The sequence below is a fragment of the Hippoglossus stenolepis genome, chromosome 1 (assembly GCF_022539355.2).
Source record: "Hippoglossus stenolepis isolate QCI-W04-F060 chromosome 1, HSTE1.2, whole genome shotgun sequence".
Taxonomy (NCBI): domain Eukaryota; kingdom Metazoa; phylum Chordata; class Actinopteri; order Pleuronectiformes; family Pleuronectidae; genus Hippoglossus; species Hippoglossus stenolepis.
The window spans coordinates 25,333,791-25,355,902 of NC_061483.1; the positions used below are offsets into that span (position 1 = coordinate 25,333,791).

Here is a 22,112-nt window from a genome sequence, read left to right on the forward strand (position 1 = left end):
TGGAGTTGGAGCAAATCCTTTTGTGCAGACTTGGCTTAATTAACTTTTGTTTGTTTAAAAGTCGTTGAACATTAGCATACAGATAGAGGAAAGGGAGGCGATTATTTTACTGGGAAGAATGGGGCTAGGGCAATTGGATCAATAAGAGTATACAGTATGTGTCAGTAAATAGCCAGGGTCATCTGTGCAACATCTAAATAGCATTGGCATTGTAAGGCAAAGTTTTGATGAGCTGCACAGTATGTGTTTGTGTTTGTATCTCACGCTCAGACAGCCTGTGCACAAGGATGTGGATGAACGCCATGCGCACGTCAATGATTTGATACATATTTTTGCCAACAGCTCAGGGTGGATAAGTTGGTGTGGTTCCAGTTGACCCTTGCTGTATTCCACTTGCCCCTCTGGAGTGTTTGGAAGAGACCCAGTCAATGTAACAGAGCTAATTAATGTTGACGCCAGTGGTGGTGAAGAGAAACAGCAGGATGGACAGTAGAAACCCTGCGGTCACAGATGTCATCTTAGCTCTGCAATAGTTTTTGGCAAGTTTCTCATAGTTGAAAATATCGATACATTGTGTTGGCATTTTATGTGTTTCTAACAAGCAAATTGTCTCTACCCCAATTTTATTTAAATTCCAGTTCACTTTTTTATGAATGTCTTTTAATTGTTAACAAGACATAGAATTTTCTAACAAAATACCCTTTGAGGCATTGAAGCTGTCAACTAAATGCTAAGGTAAGCATGCTAACATGCTTATAATGAAAATTATACCATGGTCACTTTAGCATGTTATCATAACATTTACTAATGAGCATAAAAGACACGACAGAGACTGATGCAGGTTTTGCAAGTTTTCAGTTACAAAGCAAAGTATTGCATGGATTTCAAGTTTGACTTCATGGTGGTACGAATTGTGCTGACAGGGTTTTACCAAAGTTTATATATTTGAATCTGAGGACCACGGATTTGTGTACATTTCATACCTATCCATTCTATTTGTCAAGACGTTTCACTCTGGACCAAAGTAAGTGAAAGGATGTTGAGGTCCCCTTGAGCTTCTCTGCTTTTTTGGCCAAAAACAACGTGTCATTAAACAGCTGATTGTTGCCTCTGCAGCTGTGAATTTATTTTAGTCAGTATATGGGGAACGACTTGAGGAGGAAGCTCAATCTTAGAAATTTTTGATGTTGACACATATGTCTGCCTGGGGAAGAGCTATGGCAAAGATAAGAAAAAAGTGATTGTTTGACCTCCATAAGATGAGTCTGTCAACAGAGACCAGTCTCAATAAAAAAAAGGCCAACAGATCGATGAACTGGATCAGACTGAGAACAAACTGCATTTTATGTGCGTGGAAAACAGATGAAACATATCCGTCCTCCAGATGGAGAGGAAGAAGAAAAGATAGGTTCGAAAGGACAAGATGAAGAAATAGAAGGGAAATAAAGGTGAAAAGAGAGGGATAAAGAAAGAAAAATGTTAGAGTGTTAGATGGAAGTATAATGTAAGAGTGGGATTTCCTGTGCAGCAGCTGGAACAAGTCAACATCACTTCCTCTCTGGTGGAAATATACCTCTCCATCAATCTCTCTCTCTCTCTCTCTTTCTGTGTTTCTGTCTTTGTCTCTCTCCAACTGTGTCTCTCTTTATGCTTATTTATTGAGGATAGCAACAGAAGGTAACCACAGCAGGGATCTGGCTGCTTGTAAATCTCTAATCCACCGTTCACTCATAAGAGACAGTAGAATACAAGAAACACTACATTTTTAAAGTTGTATCTGAAATCTGTGCCTGATTTACTTAAAGTGACAGTAGACAGGCTTCCCACCTATAGTGTTATTAATGTTCACGGAAATGAATTGGTGAAACCGAAACGTTTCATCCAGTTGGTGAAGAAGTACCTACAAAACTGAAGTCATTCCCACCAGCTTCATGCAGCTCTACTTTGTGTGTTGTGCTCAGCAACAAACATTAGCCTGCTAACATGCTCAAGAATTACAGAGCCAAATTGAAGACAGTTGTTTTCAGTATCAATTCCTAATAGAGAAGAACATTATAATACCTATGATAATGCTGTGCTGATGAGCCAAAAGATGAAGTATTTAGTTATTTGTGAAACTTTAACCAACTATTATACAGCCTATATACTGTTATTGGAATCAACAGGCCAATCTTCTGATATCCCTCCTCGACACCCTAAAATAATTATTTTATTATTCTCTATTCTTGTAATATTCTGACTTTTTTATCTTAACATTGTGACTTTATTCTCGTAATATTAGGACTTCATTCTAGAACTATTTCAAGTGTATTCTCCAAATCAACCTCCCCCATTAAGTGGCCGTGATACTCTGATGATCATGGTCAACTCTTTGTGCTGTCATTATGAAAAATAGTGCATAAATGGATGGTGACTTATTTCAGACAGAGCTCTAAACTCTCACAGTCAAGACCCTAGATGAGACTTGGTTAGAGAACAGAAAACCATATGGTGAGGGAGGGAGTTGTGGGAACTGACCTTCTTCTGTCAAAGGTCATTGTGAATGGGCTGACTCAGGAAACATGACTTGCAAATAAAGGTCAAGGTTAAAATCACAACAGCGACCACAGTGAGGCTCTGCTTGTGTGCTATCTGTCAGTGTGTAACCCTATTACGTTGCCAAGACTTCTTTCTGTATTTGTTAATATCAAAAGCAGATCATACTATACAGATATGGAGTAGGTTTAGATGCACAAACATGACTCAAGAGCACTTGGTTTAGAGGTTTGTGCAGAACAGACTATATACAGGAATTTAATTTGTACAGATCCTAGTTTGTGATTTAGGATGGAGCTGGACCAGCTTCACTATGGTTAATGTGTTGTTGGAAGGCCACAGCTTGCCTGGCTGCCTGTGGTTCACTAGGCTGTGTTAAGAGTCACGCTTCTGCTGCTGCACACTGCTGTTTGTTATGTTCTATATTACATTTATCACGGGTGAAGCCTGTTTTTCCTAAACTCAATTCAGTAACCCTTATTTATATAGAAGGAGACACGTTGGGTGTGCCTTGCGTTCAAGGCAAAAATCTAACAGTGAGTAGACAAAGATATGGGAGTAAAAGGTGGTCTTGACATGTGTAAAAGTGAAGGTTGAAATTACATTATGGTTAAGCGTACTTTTCAAAATGTGTTCGAGGAAGGAGAGATTATATATCAGTGAAAATGAGAAGCTTTTTTCATTAGGTATTTCAATAATTTAATACATTTAATGGAACAAGTTCCTTTGAAAAAATCTTAAACAACTTTATGTACAAAAATTATGTTGGAGCATTTAAATAAGTGGAAAGATTTAGACATATGACAGGATTTACATATTTCACTCATCCTAGATTCTTCAGTTAAGTTAACTAGGTACAGTATAACAGAAGTCTTTGGGTCCATTGGTTATATGTTAGTAAGTGAGACTTAAGTTGATTGTAATAATTTGGGCTATTAACATAAGAGTTCTGAGTATATACAATTTATCCTGCTCCAAAACATTGCCTAGAATCAACTCATTTTTATATATATTTTTTTTAATTTATTTTATTTTGTGAATGTGTTTTGCTCTTCACTGGGTATGATACTGAATTAATTCAGTCCATCTACTGCATAGGACCTGCTCTGTTCCCTCAGACTTGAACACTAAAAAAGGAGCTGGTGCAGCTCAACCTGTTCAGGGTGTCTCCAGTGTGTTGGGTCCCTCGTGGTTTCTCAGCTTTGTAGAAAGACTGACTGGCTGCTGTCACCATCTGCAAACAACCAGCCCAGTCACACAAAGACATACATTTAATTTCCCATATTCTCTGAAAATACAGGACAAGGAAATGTAGGGTAAAAGGAGTGCTGACATTATCTGCACTGAGGGGAAACGGTTAAGATAGCCTCAGTGGTGACTTATCTGGACTAACAGTAGGAAAATGTAGGGATGGGTGTTTTTAGACAGGGAGATGCTTTATCTGTTATTCATCACCAGGTTCTCATTGCTACGAATTGATTTTTGTGCATCATAGCGACTTTTCAGTTTTTCCTCTGCTACATTCCTCTAACAACAAACATTTCTCCTCCTCAGTTGTGCTTTTCGTTAACCAACATCACATCGAAAACACCAACAGCAGTAACTGTTTGTTTGACCTGAGTAGGTTCAGCATTGACAGCATCTCCTGAGCTATGAAAAGAGCTCATGTGTTTCAAAATGAAAATATGTTTCTTTTGTTTGCCCCTGTGGAGATCTAGAAATGTAATATTTTTCTTGGGTGGGCCCACTGTTCTCTCCAAATGAAAGTCAAATAAAAGATATATAAATAAATGAGTTAATATAAAGTCTCCAGTTGTATGAACTAATTTACATTAACAATGTTAACCACCCACTATGTCATCAGAGAACTTTACACCTGTTCTCAGTGTGTGTGTGTGTGTCTGTGTCTGTGAGAGAGAGTGAGAGGGAGAGTGTGTGTGTGTGTGTGAGTGTGTGTGTTTGAGACAGCTGACAAAACTCACAGTCCCCTGCTAGTTTTGGTGGACAGGTGCGAGGTAGTGGAGAAAAAACCCTCCCATCATCCACCACGGTCAGCACCACCACCCAACACACACACATTCACACGCGTTCACAGAGGAACTAAGAGCAAATGAAGAACTAATGCTAAAATGGTTTTACATTAACTTCCACATCCACCGTGTTGAAGTTAACGCTCCACTGTCTGCAGCGCTTACAGTCAAAGGTCAGTGTAGCTTTCGTGTTTGGACTGTGATGTTATTCAGCATAATTTACAAGAAACCTGCTTTTAATGAAGCCATGAGGTAACAGTCTATTTAATAAAACAACATAATACATAGGGCCCTGTGAAAACAGTGTTCAGTGATTATTTGATGAACAGAACTGCAGCAATTAAACTTGTGACCTTTCTACTGCAGATTTTCTTTTATATACGTGTCCTAAGGGAAAACAACAGAAATAATCCTCTGCATGTCACAATGTGGCCAATAGAGTCACACACCTCTACTGTGTTGGATGTAGACATTAATTTCATTTAATAATAAGATTTGAATGGCTGAGACCTCTGAAGACCACATTCATAATCAGAATTAAATATAATGTCCTTTCATGGCTTTGTCAAGCTCTGTAATTACAAATGATGTTTTATTGCATCAGTTCTCAAATATGGGCAACATAGTGCAATTGAAATGCACAATTTTAATTCCACTCAATTATGAAAACAGCTGATGAGTTCATCCTCTCAAGTAAAGAACATGACTACGTTCACACAGCGGGCCCAAGTGGCCACAATCAGATTCTTTTCTCCCCTGTGTGACCCAGATCTGATTGTTTAATGACATATAGTCACATGGAATCTGATCTTTTCAAATCAGATTTTGGTCACTTTCATATGTGGGTCTAAATCAGATACAGATCAGATTTTTTGAAACGCGTCCTCAGCCTGAACCGCCATGTGACCCATCTCTGAATTCAATGCGACTTTTACATCACTCTAGATCGACGTTCCTCATAATTTACACGGGTGAGGGAGTCACCTGGCGAAAACAAACATGGACGACAGCTGCGACGAAGGTAGTCATTGAGGTTTTAGACCTCATAAGTACTTGGGGTGACACGTCTGTAAGCAAAACCTGAGGGTGTGAGTCTCTTGAATGTAGCTTCCTCATTAATGCCGTGTAAAAACATACAGTAATGTCTGTTACCCCCACTAACATCCCACCTCCTGACCCCCTGATGGCCTCTTCCTCAGCTAATTGGAGCTTATTTTGCAGCTTCATGTTTGTACCACCCTCAGGATTCTCAGAACTCCTCTGTGTAATAGCCCCATCCAGCTGGTAACATGAGAGATTGGAGGACCTGCTCTGCTTGTTCAGACTTTAACACAAAAATTTAAAAAAGTTGGTGCTGCACAACGTTTGTGCTTACGGCTACATCCATACAACCATCTCAAACTAAAACGATCACTATCCATACAAACATTTTGGCTCTGTACTTGATTTTATCCCTGTCCATACTAACACACCTGAAAACACATATTACATAACCACTGTTGTACTCTGGGCATGCACCTATTGGTGTGCACAGGAAGCATTTGGTTGTTAGTTGCAGAAAGAGCTAGGCTACAAACGAGAAGCAGAAACCCATGACGGTCAGCAGCGCTTGTAAATGATGATCCATGTTGTGTTCTACACTGGTAGCTGAGGGTTATGCCAGTTGTTTTATTCTGGAAAGGGGTCATGTGATAGGATCCTGAGGAATCAGCGAAAGCTATGATGTGACCAAAAAGACCCAATCAGCAAGCAGTTGTGAGTGTCTATGTCATCGTTTCCAAACATCTCCGTTTCTGCCTGACCTGACTAAACTGTAGCCACGGGAGTTTTCAAACTTCTCAATTTTAGCGGCTCCAAAAACTCCGAAGTGAGTACATATCCGCAGCAGAGTTGATGCATTTTCAAACAAAACTGAGCAGTGTGATGTAGTCTTAGACCTCACAGTGTATCCAGAGTGCTTAGTCCTCTGTGGTTTCTCAGCTCTGTCACCATCTACAAACAGTCACACAAAGAAACTGGAACAAATTTGACCTGTCGTGTTCTCAGAAAATATTGGACAGGGAAATGTAAGGGTAAAAGGAAAAAAAGGCATTTAATCTATAAGTGCTGCTTTTATCTGCACTGAGGGAAATCCGTTAAGGTAGCCTCAGTGGCGACTTATGTGGACTAAGAGTATGAACATGTACAGAAGAGTGTTATTAGACAAGGAGGCCTTTTAGATACTTTGTCTTGTCTGTTATTAATCACCACATCTCATTTCTACAGATTATTTTTGATGATGTCTAGTTTTCAGTTTTTTCATTCATCTAAGCATTTCTCCTCCCGAGTTCTGCTTGGCCTCCTCTTTCTTCATAAAACACCAACAACAGTAACTATTTGACTGCAACCTTTGACCTGGTTCAGCATTAACGTGGAAAATTGCTGCCATTTTTCTTCATCTCTCAAGATCAGTCACATTTGATTTTTGCAGTTGATGGAAACTTTCATAATCCCTTAACTTGGCAGTAAATATTGACATTTTTAGTTTTCTCTACTCTGGATGTTTTTGGTGGGAATGCAACACCTCTATGAGGACACTCGTATACCTCTTCTACACCAACATTTGCGAGTACACGCAGATTTTTTTAATCGCTGGTAAATCCACTAAATAAAGGTGATTGACTCCTTGCCCATTGCCAACAGCAGTTTGCATTTCTTTTCTTTTTTAACCTGGTGGGTCATGTTCGACGTCACAACCGTGTCTGAGACTGAGAAGCTCCCTCACCTTGCTGTCTTGCCAGCGTTGCATCTTTCACGATATGAAGAAAAAACTGTTGCACATTGTTTTTGTTGATGTAAAAAACACAAGTACACAAACGTAAAGTGCTTCTAATCCGCCAATGCCCGGAAGTTCAATGTGCGTCATAACACTGCGCAGAAAGGTGGAGGATCAGCTTCTAGACTGACAAAGTGAAGAAGAAGAAATTAGTGTGTTGGCCTCAGTGTCACGTTTTCATTACTGCCGATCGGAGCTGATAAAGTGTTTACTGCACACTCATTTGACTTGGGAGTGAATGCTGATTGTATCCATCCCATTGCAGAAAAAAGCCAGATTTTAGTGGGTGTTTTGTCCAGTGGAAAAGGGGCTACACTGTATGGCCACATATACAGGACACGCACATGCACAGATGGAACTTCCTCCCGCTCACATGACTGCAGGGGACGATAAATAAGCCTGAGGGATAAAGAACGACTTCCGCTTTTCACGCAGAAAATAGACATGAGAAATGATGCAAAATAACAAACCCCGGTGAATGATCTCATCTAGTTGTTCTTGGCAGCTGGCTAAAGTCAGCCTGCTGTTATACGTCTGTGGCTGCGGGTACAATCTTCCTCTTTTAGTCAGCTGTGGGATACTTATCTGTACATGTCCTTACATGTACAGAAAGCTGCAAAACACCATTGCATTTGAAGTGTTGTTCTGTGTGCAGACTTGAGGATGGATTGCTTTTCGCTGGGTAAGGGGGCTATTTTATTTATTTTTACTTAAAAATGACTCATGGTGTGTTGCTACTGAATAGCTGCTGTGGTTAAGAAACATTGGGGCCTTGCTGAGAGGCAGCGACCTGGGACTTCAGACCAAAAGTTTTCTACGAGACCATTCTGTTGAAGCTGCTTTGTCTTGAAGACATTAAATGTAATACATCGGTGGCTGTGGTTCAGGTGGAAAAGTGACCTACTTAAGTGCACATCAGTGTAGCTGATGTTCAGACTTCAAACTTGTCCGCATGGTATTTCTCATTCCTCCTCAGCAAACAACTGTTTACTAAGAGTAAATTACTTCTAACATCAGGGTGCAGTTGGCCTCAGGGTGACTAATGGTATATGTGATGCTGCGCTGTCATAAAAAACTGTTTTTGCTGCACTCTCCGTAGCATCAATAGCATTTTCAGTTTCAGCAATTTTTCTCTAAGTGAGATTTTCAGTTCTGGCCCTTAGACCTTTTGGAACACACAAACAGTAATTGTTTGCCTTTGCAGTTCAGCACAGACGGCTTTAGTGAGGACAGTTGGCCATTGATCCGTGCAGGCTTTTCACACCTTCTCAAATTCCTGCACTGATGTCTAACAGACCTGCTTGTGTTTGAGAGCAGTGAATGAAAATATATTATTTTGGAGTGAGTGCTCTCACTGAGAAAATATTAACATGGAATTTAAGTTTAATCACACAAACAGAATGTCAAGATTTCTCCTCTAATTTAAAATGTTTTATGGTTAACATTCCTCTTCTTCTCTCCTCCTGTCAACATCTGACATTTAATCGTTAACACGTTATTGTTTTGTCTCACAGGATCCTCACAGTCATCAGCGTTTCCCAGTTTGCCCAGTAGGACCGGCAGCACCACCAGTTGTCCCTCCACAGCTCACAGAGACTCTGGCAGCGACATAGAGAGCTTCCTGAACGTAGAGCCCGGATATGACAGCGTCTTCAGAAAGGTCGGACACACTGCTGATGTATTTTCTTTTCATAGCCAGGGTTGGGTGGGAAAGTGCCACCTCCATGACACACACGCTGGACTGGTTTGCCAATTAGATGAATTTGCCAGCAGGGGAAATGACCGTCCACTCCCTGGAAATCAGTGTGAGATCAATTCTAATAGTGTTTATCTGAGGCTCAAATCCCTGTAATATAAACTGCGTTGCTGTATGAGTTTGAACCAGCTTGTTACAGAGCCCAGTAAATATAAAAATATAATATAAATATAAAAATAAGAAGAAGCAAACAAACTTTGCTGCAGTGTTCACCTTTAATGGCTCCAGTCTAAACATACAGTACATTCAGTCAGAAAACATTTTGTGTTTGCCCCTGCGATTTGTCCTATTGGGATTATAGGCTGTATATAAAGCTATTTTGTCAGTCTGTGCTCAGCTTCTTTATATATCAGCACCCAAGGCTGAGATGCCAAACATCTACTAAGCATCTTTTTAAGCCCAGCAGTTCCATGCTGCTGCTGCCAGGGAGGTGCAAGCCTTGGTCCCTGCTGTCACTCGGCTCTGCTATTGAAAGTCTGTTTGAAGTCGGGCGCCCTTTGGTTAAAGTTGAAATACTGGTATTTCTCAATTTCTGCTGTGCTGGGCACTTGAAACATGCTTATGGTAATGTGAACCGCATGTCCCTTTTTGTTGTAAACAACAATGGGAAGAGTCAGCGCAAGGAATCAGCTGCCTGGGAGTTTACAGTATGATGCTGAGAGGGGTAGGGCACTGCAGAGAGACAATGGCGGGTGAAATGTGCCATGAAGTCCACAAGCTTTGATTCCAAACAAAGACTGAAGGCTGAATTGAGAGGATTAATGTCTTTACTGCTCTCTGTAGGGAAATTGTCTTTCCTTTACACGATGCAGGACTGTAAATTTCTCTTTTAGTATAACTTTACATGCTCATTAATTATAATGTGTGAGGATGTGAGCATCGTCTAAAAGCCGAAAATATGCAATCAAGTTTAAAACCTAGCTGAATTCTCCTCTGAAGCTAAAGTCATGTGACTCACAAACATACACTGCAGTCACATGCAGTCTGAACGCGCGTGCGCACACACGCACGCACACACACAAATAAACTCATGCGTCCTCTCTCTCCCAAAGGAAGTCGTGTATGCAGCATAAAGCAGATCTTTCATTCCCCGCTCTCCCAACAGAGGCAGCTCTATGCTCGGCTCTCACACTGCAGCTGGCTGCACAATAGCCCCAGTTAAAGCTCACACCTACAGATTAGCTCTAAATGGACTGTCCCAAACCTGTGTGCGCACACAGGAGCTGGTTCCCACCAGAGTCAGGCCAGATCGCAATTACAGTAATATTTCCTTTCATAGTTATACTCCTTACCTGTGTCACAGAGCTGTCAGACAGGTAAAACCCACCATGAATTTTGCATTTTATCATTTGCAAAGATGCATATTAGTTGACAAATCTCGTATCACAATGACAGCCTTTCAAACAGGCATGTATAAACCTAGAAAAGAAGTAGAAACATTTTCCTGGAAAATAACATTTGTTTTCACATGGTAGCCATTATTTATTGGTGCTTGTTTTAATGGCAGTGTTGCTATAAATCGGCTCTGGCTCATTATCCCTCAGCCTTGCCATTTGGTCCTCATTATATGCCATTCCTGTGGGTTAAATAGCTCTTCCAACTCCTCCTAATTCATCTCATGCTTTGGTGAAGAAATGCTAATGGGTACAGTGTGATAGGCTATTCTCTTCTTTTGTTTTGTTTTGTATTCTATTCTATTGTACCTCTATGTGTCTGACAGAACTGAAACTATATTGAATTCCCGTAAGTTACTTTCTTGTTCAGGGTTAAAGGTTTCTCTTCCTGTGTGACTGAGCAGAGCATGAATCTAACACTGCCAATTATAGTTCTCTCTCCACAAAGGCACTCCTTGATTAAATGAGGGACAGAAGTGAGTGCTTAAAAAAACACTACTTTTACACATGTCTGGTCCCTGAAATAATAAATCAATAAAGATTTTGTTGGAGTTTGACTCAGGTTTCTTGAGGCTCATGGTAAACTATCACTTTTGGATGGAGTTTCTTTTACTTTGACAGTTCCCTGTCTGTAAACAATGCAGGGCAGTAGGAATTTTAAGAATATAAATATATTGTATATATTATTACTTTATATTATTATTATTATTATTATTATACTATATATATATATATTTATTTTTTTTGTTATGTCTGCAGAATGACGAACCAGTGACAGGAGGAGACAGTGCCAGCGAGGTGTCCATCTCCTGTTCCTCCACAGACGACACCGCCAGTGTCGGCCCGTCCAGCTCCAGTCCTGAGGGCAGCCAGCACCTGGGCTGCAACTGGAGCCCAGAGGAGGGCGTACGGACAGGGGCTACCTCTGCAGGTCCGGACGGAGGTGGAGGAGCGGGAGAAGCTGAAGAAGAGGCCAAAGACAGAGTGACAGAGGTGCCGCGGCGCTCTTGTCTCCTCCGGAACAGCATCCGCTCCCTGTCGCCTCTTCGCCGCCACAGCTGGGGTCCCGGAAAGAACAACAGGGGGGACGGCGAGATGAACCAACGGAGGTGAGATTGTGCAGAGGTTTAAATTAAAATCCATTCATTGCGATGAATGATTTCTAATTACATTGTGGATAAAGGTTGACTGATTTGGAGAGAGCAATATTAGTTCTTTGTCCAGACATTAGCAGCTTGTGTTAGTCTGGTGTTTGTCATTAGACGTCAGCAGACCTGATGAGTGCAGATGTATTATTAGGATGCGCTGATGTCACTCCCTCTGTGCCATGTAGAGTTATTCCTCCTGCTGTGACCAGCTGCGTTGCCATTTGTCTGATGTTTGTAGGGAGCTGCCAAAATTGTACACACACAGATGCAGACGCACAAAGAGCCAAGAGATACACACCTCAACTTGCACAGACACTTAAAGCCACACACTTCACACCCTCAGCATCACGCACAGTAGTCATCAGTTAACACATATCGCTTCACACTCATGTTAGAGCAGCGACCTGTCGATGAAAGTCTGCAGAGTAGTTGTCTGGCAATAAAAGGCCCGTGACACGATGTTGGAGTGAAAATAGAAAAGTAACTGTTTTAGTCTCTTTAACAGCTGCTATTTTTACGACATTCAGGTTCAGCTGAAACAGCCATTGTCACCAAGCTTTCATCTGCTCTCATCAATTTTATCATCAAACTCTTGGCAAGAAAGCAAACAAGTGTTTCCCAAAATCTATTCATTAATTATTAAATCTATTAGGATTGTTACTCTGGATAAATGTGATGTGTTACGACTCTTCCAACATGGTGGCGTGTGCCTCAGAGCTATATCCTCAGAATATTTATAGACCCTTCATCAGTAAAATTGTTCATTTATTGATTATGCTCTTAATGACCTGCCATCCCCTCATATCCTGACTCATCTCACACATCATCCACCACTTCCTGTCTCTGTCTCATTGATCACCCGCAGTTCCATCCGTAGCCCTGGTGAGGGGAAGCCGACCTTTCACAGGAGAAGGTACCAATGAATCACAACAGTCAGTTTAACGCTTGTTGCTAGGTGACATGAAATGACAGTTTTCATGTAGGTGTAGCCTGTGTGTGTGTGCGTCTCTGTGTTTGGATCTCCCACTTTGTTTTTAATGTATGCTTGCTGAACTTCTGCTGCACTGCGCTCCATCCCTGCAGGCTACCGCTCTGAAAAATGTTGCTCTTTTCACCCGCTGGAATGTGCACGATGTACTGTGGCAAATCTATGGTTGAGACACACTGGTGTATTGTAATGCAGTGGTAACAAGCAGCCACACAGAAAGAGGGAAGTCACAGGACTGTGTTGGCCAGAGACTGACAACAGAGCATTTTTTTGGGTGTAAAAACTTTCTGTAGGGAATTTTTCAAAACTGTAAAGACATCAGTGGAGTTTTGAGTTCAATCCTGGAGGAGACGGTGTGCCACCGCAGTAAAAACAAGATTGAAGTTTTTCTGCTTGTGTGCAGAATGGTTAGATGCGAGAATGACTGTGTGAAAAACTGCACTAAAGTCAAGCAGGAAAGAGGGAGGAGGCAGCAATGAGGAATGAGTCAGTGTCATCGACCCCTGTTCAATTGCTGTTCATGACTGTGCGTGGAACCCTTCTCCACTTCAGCCTTCAAAGTTTTAACTATTGCTACTATCACTAAGATTTGCACCTGTGGTGGCTCCACACAGGCCTGTGCTTAAGGCTTGTGTATGCACCACGGCTTGTGAACGTGCTGCTATGACAGATAGCAGAGATTTTTTATTTCTTTAGGGCTGAGTCAAACTATTGACCTAGACTTGTCGTGATGGTTGTTGAAGATGGAGAAAGTTTTGCGCCTGTAATTGGCCAAGGCATCCATCCTTGAGGCTGGTGATAACAGACCTATGTGTAGTGCAGTGTAGGTGTAGTCTAGTTCTTTGGGATAGGGAACCAAGCAACATGTAGCAGTAAAGCCCTACAGAGGTTAGAAATTATGCATGTGAATGTGCATAATCTGTAGGTGAAGGTATTTGGGGCCGGAAGCCTTCTGGTTTACATTTTTAGCTTGACCAATCACGATTGTGCAGGCTTTTGTACGCTCCGCAGGTAAACAGTCAGTTTGGAGAGAAAGAGGCAGAACACATTGAAAGTATTGACTTTTTAATTGATCTGCATTCATATACAGATAGCTGTTAATAGAGATTAGCCAAAATGTCGTCTGGACCTAAAGCACCTACAAAAACTATCACTGTTTGTATTTTGTGTGAATAAACGTTTAAGTCGTGTAATAAAAACTAGTTGCACTGTAAACATTGCATGGCGAGTAGAAGACGGAGCTTGACCATCTTACGATAGCCACTGTCTACACAGGAAGCCCCAAAATATTAGCTGTTGCCCACAGAAGCTAATTCGCCGTCAAACAATATGGGCTCAGAGACCAGAGGATCCTATTTGGAGACCAGAATGAGATACTGTGAGAGGAGAATATCATTACAGTATAGACTGCGTCAATCATTTACTGTACTCTGTATTAGTGGTTTCCATTTGTTGTAGTATGAGCCAATGGAAGAGAGTAGGTCAGACATGGCCCTTTGAGCTCAGATATGAGCGTCGCTGATTTCTTCAACATTCTTATCTTGTTCTGAAATATTAGGATTCTTATCAATCAATCGATCAATAAGTTCTTATTGTTTGCAATGAGCCAAAATCAGAGCATCACGGACTCACTCTGGATTACGTTTATTCTGATGAGCATCAACATAAAAAAGAGCTTATTGCTTCTTTAACATTTGCGCGCTGTGAATCCAGCTGACATACTGCAAGTGCTAACTGTGAATAGCTAATAATGAACACTAATATCAGCCAGTCTGTCAGGTAATAATTATGACCTGACTGTTACTGTCAGAGACCACTGCTCTCCTTGGATGGTATCTTTCACATTCAGACTGAAATAACAACACTGCTCACTGCCGCAGTGGCTTCAACAGTGTTATCAGTAGACTAACATCTTTGTTTTCGAGTTTACTTCCTCTCTGGGTGTGATGTTACCATAATGCTGCAGCAGGAAATACGTGTGTGTGTGATGGTGTGAAATTGTCGTAGCTGTATGCTGCGCTCTGAGCAGTAGTCCTTTTGATGGCAGAACATCGTCGCTCTCCTCCGACGTCCCTGCAACTCCTCACATCCGCCACTATCTGCATCATTATTACTCTGCCATACTCGCTTATCCACCTTCCCATCAGTCCTCTCTCCTGTCCGCCTCCATTCTTCTGCTGACTAACCGCTCCACTTCACACTCTGTCAGCATCAGCTGGTGCCCTCCCGATGTTCCTCACAGTCACGGTGTGGAAGTAGTTAGATCCCCCAGGTACTGTGTGTGTGTGTGTGTGTGTGTGTGTGTGTGTGTGTGTGTGTGTGTGTGTGTGTGTGTGTGTGTGTGTGTGTGTGTGTGTGTGTGTGTGTGTGTGTGTGTGTGTGTGTGTGTGTGTGTGTTTTTCTTACTTTGTCTTGCAAAGAGCACTTGACCTACTTTGAATTGGTCATATTTAAATGCTGCCTGATTTGCATTTGTCATTGTTGTGGGTGTATATACCCATGTGGATGTATGACTGCCCTAGTCAGTCAGGGAAGTTAATCAGCCAGTCTGTCATTCAAACAGTCAGTCACTTCCTGCAGCTGCTGGTTTTATTTATGTGTCAGTGCCGGGGACCTTCTGGCTCTGTAGGCTCGTATGTAATAATACTGGCAGCATGGAGACCTTAATATGACAAATATAGTCAACTGCATTCACAGCCCGGAGGTTCAGTGAGTGCTGCTCCATCGCTGGTCACTGATAATCACCAAGTCATGATTCTCTTGGTCCAGTTTAGGTTACTGATGTTTGAATGTGCTGGACTGATGATTTGCTGGATAATGGAGTGCCATACAGAGCCACGGGCTGCAGATAGCAGAGATTTACTGCTGCAGCTTTAACTATCACCGAATCTGTCCTGAAGCGAATAGAGCTGCAGCCGGAGCCGTTGCATAGCTCATCCTGAAATGTAGCTGTAGTTTACTTCTCCATAATCATTGTATTGGATTCTTCAAGGCCTCTTATTTCCAGTCATAGATCGATGTAATTGGGTTTGTAAATCACAGCTCTCTATGTTGATGCTGATGTAGGAAATCATTTGCACCTGCTTCAGTTATAAATCTGCTAGGGAGCCCGGTGATAACTCAGCTGGCTAAACACTACGCAGGACCAGCTGTGTGTGTGTGTGCGTGCGTGTGTGTGTGCGTGTGCGTGTGTGCGTGCGTGCGTGCGTGTGTGTGTGTGCGTGTGTGGGGCTGTGTGCGTGTGAGTCCATCAACAGGTGCATGTGTGCATGTCTATTTTTGTTTGATGCAGTACAGTAGTTGCGTGTAACCAGTAAACCTTGACAAGAACAGTGTATATTGAGGTCACCTCTGCCTGTTGCTTGTCCACACAGCTACAGCTTGGAGGGGCTCAGTGGGGTGCAAGAAGAACTGAGGGGCCCCACCCCCCAGGGGCCCCGAATCCTGGAGCCATTAAGGATCCCCCGACAAGACAGCGACGACAGGGGCTCACTGGTTTCTCTGACAGAGGAGCAGGAGGAGCTGGGGGAGCATGAAAGACTACAAGAGGCGGTCAGCTAACAAACACACACACACACACACACACACACACACACACACACACACACACACACACACACACACACACACACACACACATACATTATTGTACTTATATCTTAGTGAGGACACTCATAGTCATAATGCATAATGCCAGCCCCTTACCTTAACAATCTTAACCCTCAAACGAGCCTTTAAAAAAGTGAGAACCGGCCAAATGTGCTCACTCAGTAAGGTCTATGCTCAAAATGCCCCCACAAATATATAAGTACAAGTACACACACACAAACACACAAACTCATTAGATTTGTCCTTTAGATGTCATATCTTCATACTGTCACACAGTCGGCCCAGAGGGATCCTCAAAAAACTTCCTCAGCCTAATTCACATGAGAGGAGAAACTGATGTTTAAAGCTCGCACATAAACAAGACTCATAAACAGTTTGGGGGAAATTTCTGACTTTTCAGTTCTGGGATTAGTACGATTTTAATAAACATTACTCTCCTCAGGGGGCTTCACTCCGCTCTCATTGAATTTAAAACAAATTGTCAACACAACGTCACAAACCATTTGTCTAGTTTCCCCTTAGAGTTCCTCGTTCCTGTTTCACATGAAGCGACTGGTGATGTTTTGTTCCATATCTGTCATATATGCATGGTTTACTGTCCTTTTCAGTCACTTTGTCATGTGACCTCACACTAAACTTTGTGTCTCTTCCTGCAGAAATCGAGGCGATATCGGCCTCTGCGAAATAGCTGTTCTGCCATGACCCTGCCCCTCACCAAGTCTGTATCCATGCTCGCCATCAGCCAGAGAGACATCGATGGTGAGTGACAAGCTGTGAGGCCATGATTACTGATCACGGCCAATACTTGTAACATTCCGCCGCATCAATAGATGCCTTTCTTTTATACTTTTAGATTTAATAAAGTGGTAAATAACTAAGCTAAACAATAAAAAAAAAATAATTCAAAGAGAATTTCATATGGTCCTCTTACTGTTTTACTTTACCATATTAGATCAGTCATTTTAAGATGAAGAGAAATCATTGTTTTCTATCTAGATAAAAATGTTGTGAAATAAGTATGTAAGTAAAATCGAAAGGTTCCTGTTTATTCAATCAATTATTTACAAGCTTACTTGGTCTTGGCACCATTTAATTTGTCAGAAATTTAAGCTTTTCCCCATCCTGACAATTCTACCTCATATCCCCTACCATTCTTCACTGCTTCCATGAAGTTACTATTCTTTCGTAAGTGATCTGATCCTGTTCTGGTTCTTTCCTCCCTTGCTTCCTCCCGCTCAGCGGTGGGACGCCTGAGACATAAGAGGCGAATTTCCTTCTCTTTCAACCTTTCCCCAATCCTCAACAAATCTAAGTCTCATTTCATTTACGGGGATTCTTCATCTAGTGAGGATGAGGATAACTTAAGTGAGTACCGTAAACGCACAGTAGCTGCAGTAGGAAGTAGCTGTGGTGTCGGATTCCAAACAATAGTTGTGTCCAGATGTCCACCCTTTGTGCGGCAATAGCTCACTAGATAGATAGCTCCAGCGGTAATTCTCTCTTTTTCCCTTTCTGTGGTGGGCAGCACTGTCCCCCCACAGCAAGAAGGTTCCCGGTTTGAATCCCAGCTTGACTGTGTGGAGGGTGCATGTTATCTCTGAGGGTACATCCATACTATTACATTTTCATTTGAAAATACATCAACTCTGCTACGGATAAGCCAGGTGTCTGCACTACTCCAGTCTTTTAAAGCTGCTAAAACAGAGAAGTTTGAAAACGCTGCTGGTCCCATTTTAATCACAGTCTGCATGGGTAGAAAGTGAGATGTTTGGAAAAGACGACATAGACATTCACAACCAATTGGTGATTGGGTCTTTTTGTCATGGCGTAGCTTTCACTCATTCCTCTTCTATGACATGATCCCCTTCTAAAAGGAAACAGCCGGCATTAGCCTTGGCTACACGTGTGGAACACAACATGGATAATCAATTACGAGCGTTGCTGACCCTGTTGTCTTTGCTAACAGCTGTTGTACAGTAGAACTCTGAATTTTACAATGATAGAACTGCGTACATGCGGAGGAGATTAGCTATTATTTGAGCAATCTGTGTACCCCGGCACACACTTGAGTGGTCACGTGACATCCTTTCTCAGGAATGTTAGAAGGGGATTCAAATTGATAAGGGGCCAAAATGATCGTGTGGACAGATGTCGTTTTAGTTTAAAATGCAGTTTTCAAACGTAATAGTATGGATGTCTGCGTGGGTTTTCTCCGGCCACTTCCTCCCACAATCCAAAGACATGGATTAGGGTTAGCTAGACTCTAAATTGTCCATATGTGTGAATGTAAATATGAGTGGGTGGTGTGAGTGGTTGTTTGTGTCTGTATGCTGTGATATGCTTGCGACCTGTCCAGAGTGTACTCCACCTCAATGTCAGCTGGGATTGGCTCTAGCTCCCCAACCACCCTCAAATACTTAGCATAGTAGATAATGGATGGATTGATGTTCACCCATGAGTGGAAGTATTGTGTTTATGCAGCCTCTCTGGAGGTGTCAAAAATATTTCTGTAACCACTCAGATTAGATGTAGACAAGGTCGGCTGAAGGAAATCTGCCACTCTGAAAAAAATATCATAACATTCAATCACAAAATACAAATAATGGATTATGTTTAATATTCTTAGAGAGTATGCAGAAATATACAGCCTAAACTTTGCTGCGACCTTTCCATTTGAACACTTTTGTAGAGGGTGAGTGCTCTCTGTAGGATTTATGCCAGATTTGCACTTCGCCCCCAACACAACTCGATGCTGAAGGCAGATGGAGCCCAAAAGTTCAGATGCAGCAAACTTTTCACAAGGAAACCCCTAATTACTGCCCATATAATGCTGCTTGTGTGAATGTTCAATTAGTTTCTAGCAAAGCCACTGGTGTAGAAAACTACCTTTCACATAGGCAGCACGCTTTGTGTTAATAATTCCAGTTGACAACATTAAATAAGACCTTGGCATCTCTTGTCTCCCTACCTGGCCCTGTTTTTAGCTGACCTTTCACCAAGATTAGTCTTTGGATTTGTCTCTTTGCAAAAAATGAAACACAATCAGCAGAGAAAGAGGAAAGGAATGATCGTAAACAGTGCAGGTGAAATGAAGAAGCTCTTTCTTCCCTGCAGATAAATGTGAGCCTGTCACCTTTAGTCAAAGTCGCAGAGCCATTCCTTCCCTTTTCTTATCTGTGAGATATTTCCATTAGTGTTCTCCGTCTCCTTGACTATGTTGCTAGCAACACAGGAAGGCCAAAACTTTGCCCTCATTATGCGGTTTTGGGGGTTTGACTTTCTGATGCAGAGCAGAGCGAGCAATTCTTTGCATATTTCTGTGTAAGTCCGAATATTTGGAATAAATTATGATGTTTAGAAGGAGGCAGAGAAGTTCCTTCGAAAAGAAGCATACCCATGATCAGCTGAAGCCAACTGAGTCTCTGGTGATTTTTTTTGGCTCATTTTCACTTGTTTTAATTATTACTATTATTGGTATTTTTATTTATCCATATATTTTATAATCAGAATGAACAGTGACAGTTCAGTGTTTTCCATTAATTATCTAGACTGTGGCGACCCTCCATATTCTGAATTGTCCCGCCCCAGTTTCATAATGAACAAAAGCGTTTGTTGCCGTACACTTGCTTGCACTCCGTTACCGATATGGATCAAATTCTTTGGGAAAAACGCTGCAGTTACTAGAGTTAGATAATCTGTAGGGGACTGTGGGTGGAGCTCGGGTAAAACAATGTAGTGGCAGCCAGCATGTCTTTGACAGAATGAGTATCATTTACTGTGGGAAAAAATGACTTTGTATTTTCAGAGTTCATAGGCATTGGTGTTTGGCAGCCAGATACTTTTCTGAGCCAGTGTCTAGCAGCCATTAATGGCACTGGATCTAAAGGCAGAACTGGCTTCAGCTTTTGGCCTTTATTTTTCGTGCCACCCTCGTCGGTGCCAGAGCCATTTTGTTGTCAGCTTCCACACAGGCTGGCCGAGGGTACCTAAAGGTGAAGTGCATTGCTCAAGGGCATTATTGTGTTGCTCGTCCAGCTCTTGTAACCAGGACATGAACTGAGAGGCTTCTGGACTACAGACAGATTTTTTTAACTATTAGGTCTGTAAGGTCGTTCCGTCACTTCAGGGGAAACCAGGACAGCACAGTTGCAAGTGTGTTCAACCCCTAAACAGAGATTTTCACTGCCCAAAATAGACAGAGGAAGAACCATTTCCTTAGCAAATAAAAAAAACCTGTCCTGTTTATACCACCTCCTGAATCTTTGTTCTACTGCTTACATCCTTTCCTGTTTCTTTCCAGGTATGAGGTCGTTTTCCAGCACCTCTGGGTCACTAGCATACAGGTCAGTCCTGCAAATACACATCACCAGAAAACAGTTCTTTAGTTTTTTACTGTAGCTATGATGATTATAGTTCTATAAAGAGTCTGTGTGGGAAAAATTCCATTCCAAAAAACAACCATTTTCAGAATTAGAGAACAGGTATGTGATGTAAAGTGCTGCTGTTAAGGATATTGTGCATGTGTGTGTGTGCGTGTCTGTTTCAGTATATCAGAGGAAGAGCCTGGGCCTCTGCGGAGTGACACTGACGGAAAGAGTGTGACGAAAGTCAGCCGGACTTTCAGCTACCTCAAGAACAAGATGTACAAAAAGACCAGGGTGAGAGAACGTGGAGTTTTATTTAGTTCTCCTTAATAAAACTGCAGCAGGACTTTGAATGTAGACTATATTTGCTCTGTATTTATAACTCTATAGCCTCTTTAATGCACTGTTCCTCAGAGCTGAGTCTCCGTGTCTGCACTTTGTTTGGTCAAACTTCTGTGTCCTTTCATGGCCTTCTCCTCCTTAAACATTTATTTGTTCAAGCAAGGATGACTGAACAACTGGCTGCCTCTCAGCCTCACACTGCTCCACATTTGTATGTGTGCACACATTCACATTGGAAGCTGTCCTGTGCATCTTCCTCTGCTGGTCTCTGAGCAGCTCCTGTTGGGTCACCGGGGGTTATATGTCTTGCTTTAGGGCAAGTCTGTGTTTCTTGTAATGTCCCGACATTCACATTTCCCCAGTGGGTTTGTTTTTGAGACCACAACATTTTTCACATCACAGACCTCATCTCAGGTGGAAGATGTGGTCGCAGTCATCTTTCTTTTACATACAGAACAAAAGCATGTAAGGGGATTTACCTAAATGTAATTTCCCTGTGAGACTTAAGAAATGGCATTATGAATAATGATAATCCTGAACCCGTATACCTTTAAATTGCACTGATAAAAGGATATCTGCAGGTCATCACAAATCTTAAAAACAGTTGAATTCAGTTTCCTCAAAAAAGGAGGCAAAAAAGTCTTAAATTGAATTTACAAAAGTAAAAAATATTTCCTCTTTTCCGCAACAGGCAGTAATGTTAGTTATAAAATGTTTTTGTATCGAGCTGCAGGCTGTCAGGAGACATTACATGGCTGTAAGCTAAAAGTGGGAGTGTTGTGACAGTACATTGTGTGCAGAGAAGGCTGCGCAGTCTTTCGGCGTATCCGTCATCCCTATTAGACCTTTAGCAGCAACTGCTACTGCTGAATGAATTTGTCATTTTTAATTGTTTAATCCATCTTTCTATGTCCTGACAATAAATAATTCAAGGCCATATTGCCCTACTGATTTCCATATTATCTGGTCGGTATGATTGTGAATCTAGTATCAAACAGCTTGTTTCGTGGTATTAAAAAGTCTTAAAGTCTTGAATTTACAGTTTTGAACCATGTAATTGGGGATATAAATAGTGGGGTGAAATGTCTGTGTGCTTTCTGAAAATGTGTCTGCCCTTGCAAAGAGACACAG

At 41.8% G+C, this 22,112-nt stretch overlaps 1 protein-coding gene across 9 annotated transcripts in view; it reads left to right on the forward strand.

The window, feature by feature from the left end:
- LOC118105787 (A-kinase anchor protein 13) overlaps positions 1–22,112 on the forward strand; it is a 111,356-nt gene that overhangs the window by 56,151 nt on the left and 33,093 nt on the right. For 4 of the 9 annotated variants that reach the window (XM_035153622.2, XM_035153631.2, XM_035153642.2 and 1 more), the window contains exons 11-19: positions 8,895–9,040; positions 11,290–11,639; positions 12,544–12,591; positions 14,876–14,938; positions 16,041–16,218; positions 16,932–17,034; positions 17,515–17,640; positions 20,576–20,618; positions 20,822–20,933. In XM_035153622.2, the coding sequence (XP_035009513.2) occupies positions 8,895–9,040; positions 11,290–11,639; positions 12,544–12,591; positions 14,876–14,938; positions 16,041–16,218; positions 16,932–17,034; positions 17,515–17,640; positions 20,576–20,618; positions 20,822–20,933 (1,169 nt within the window). The remainder of the gene's footprint in view (positions 1–8,894; positions 9,041–11,289; positions 11,640–12,543; positions 12,592–14,875; positions 14,939–16,040; positions 16,219–16,931; positions 17,035–17,514; positions 17,641–20,575; positions 20,619–20,821; positions 20,934–22,112) is intronic. The other 5 variants (XM_035153659.2, XM_047339539.1, XM_035153679.2 and 2 more) reach the window with 4 other exon arrangements.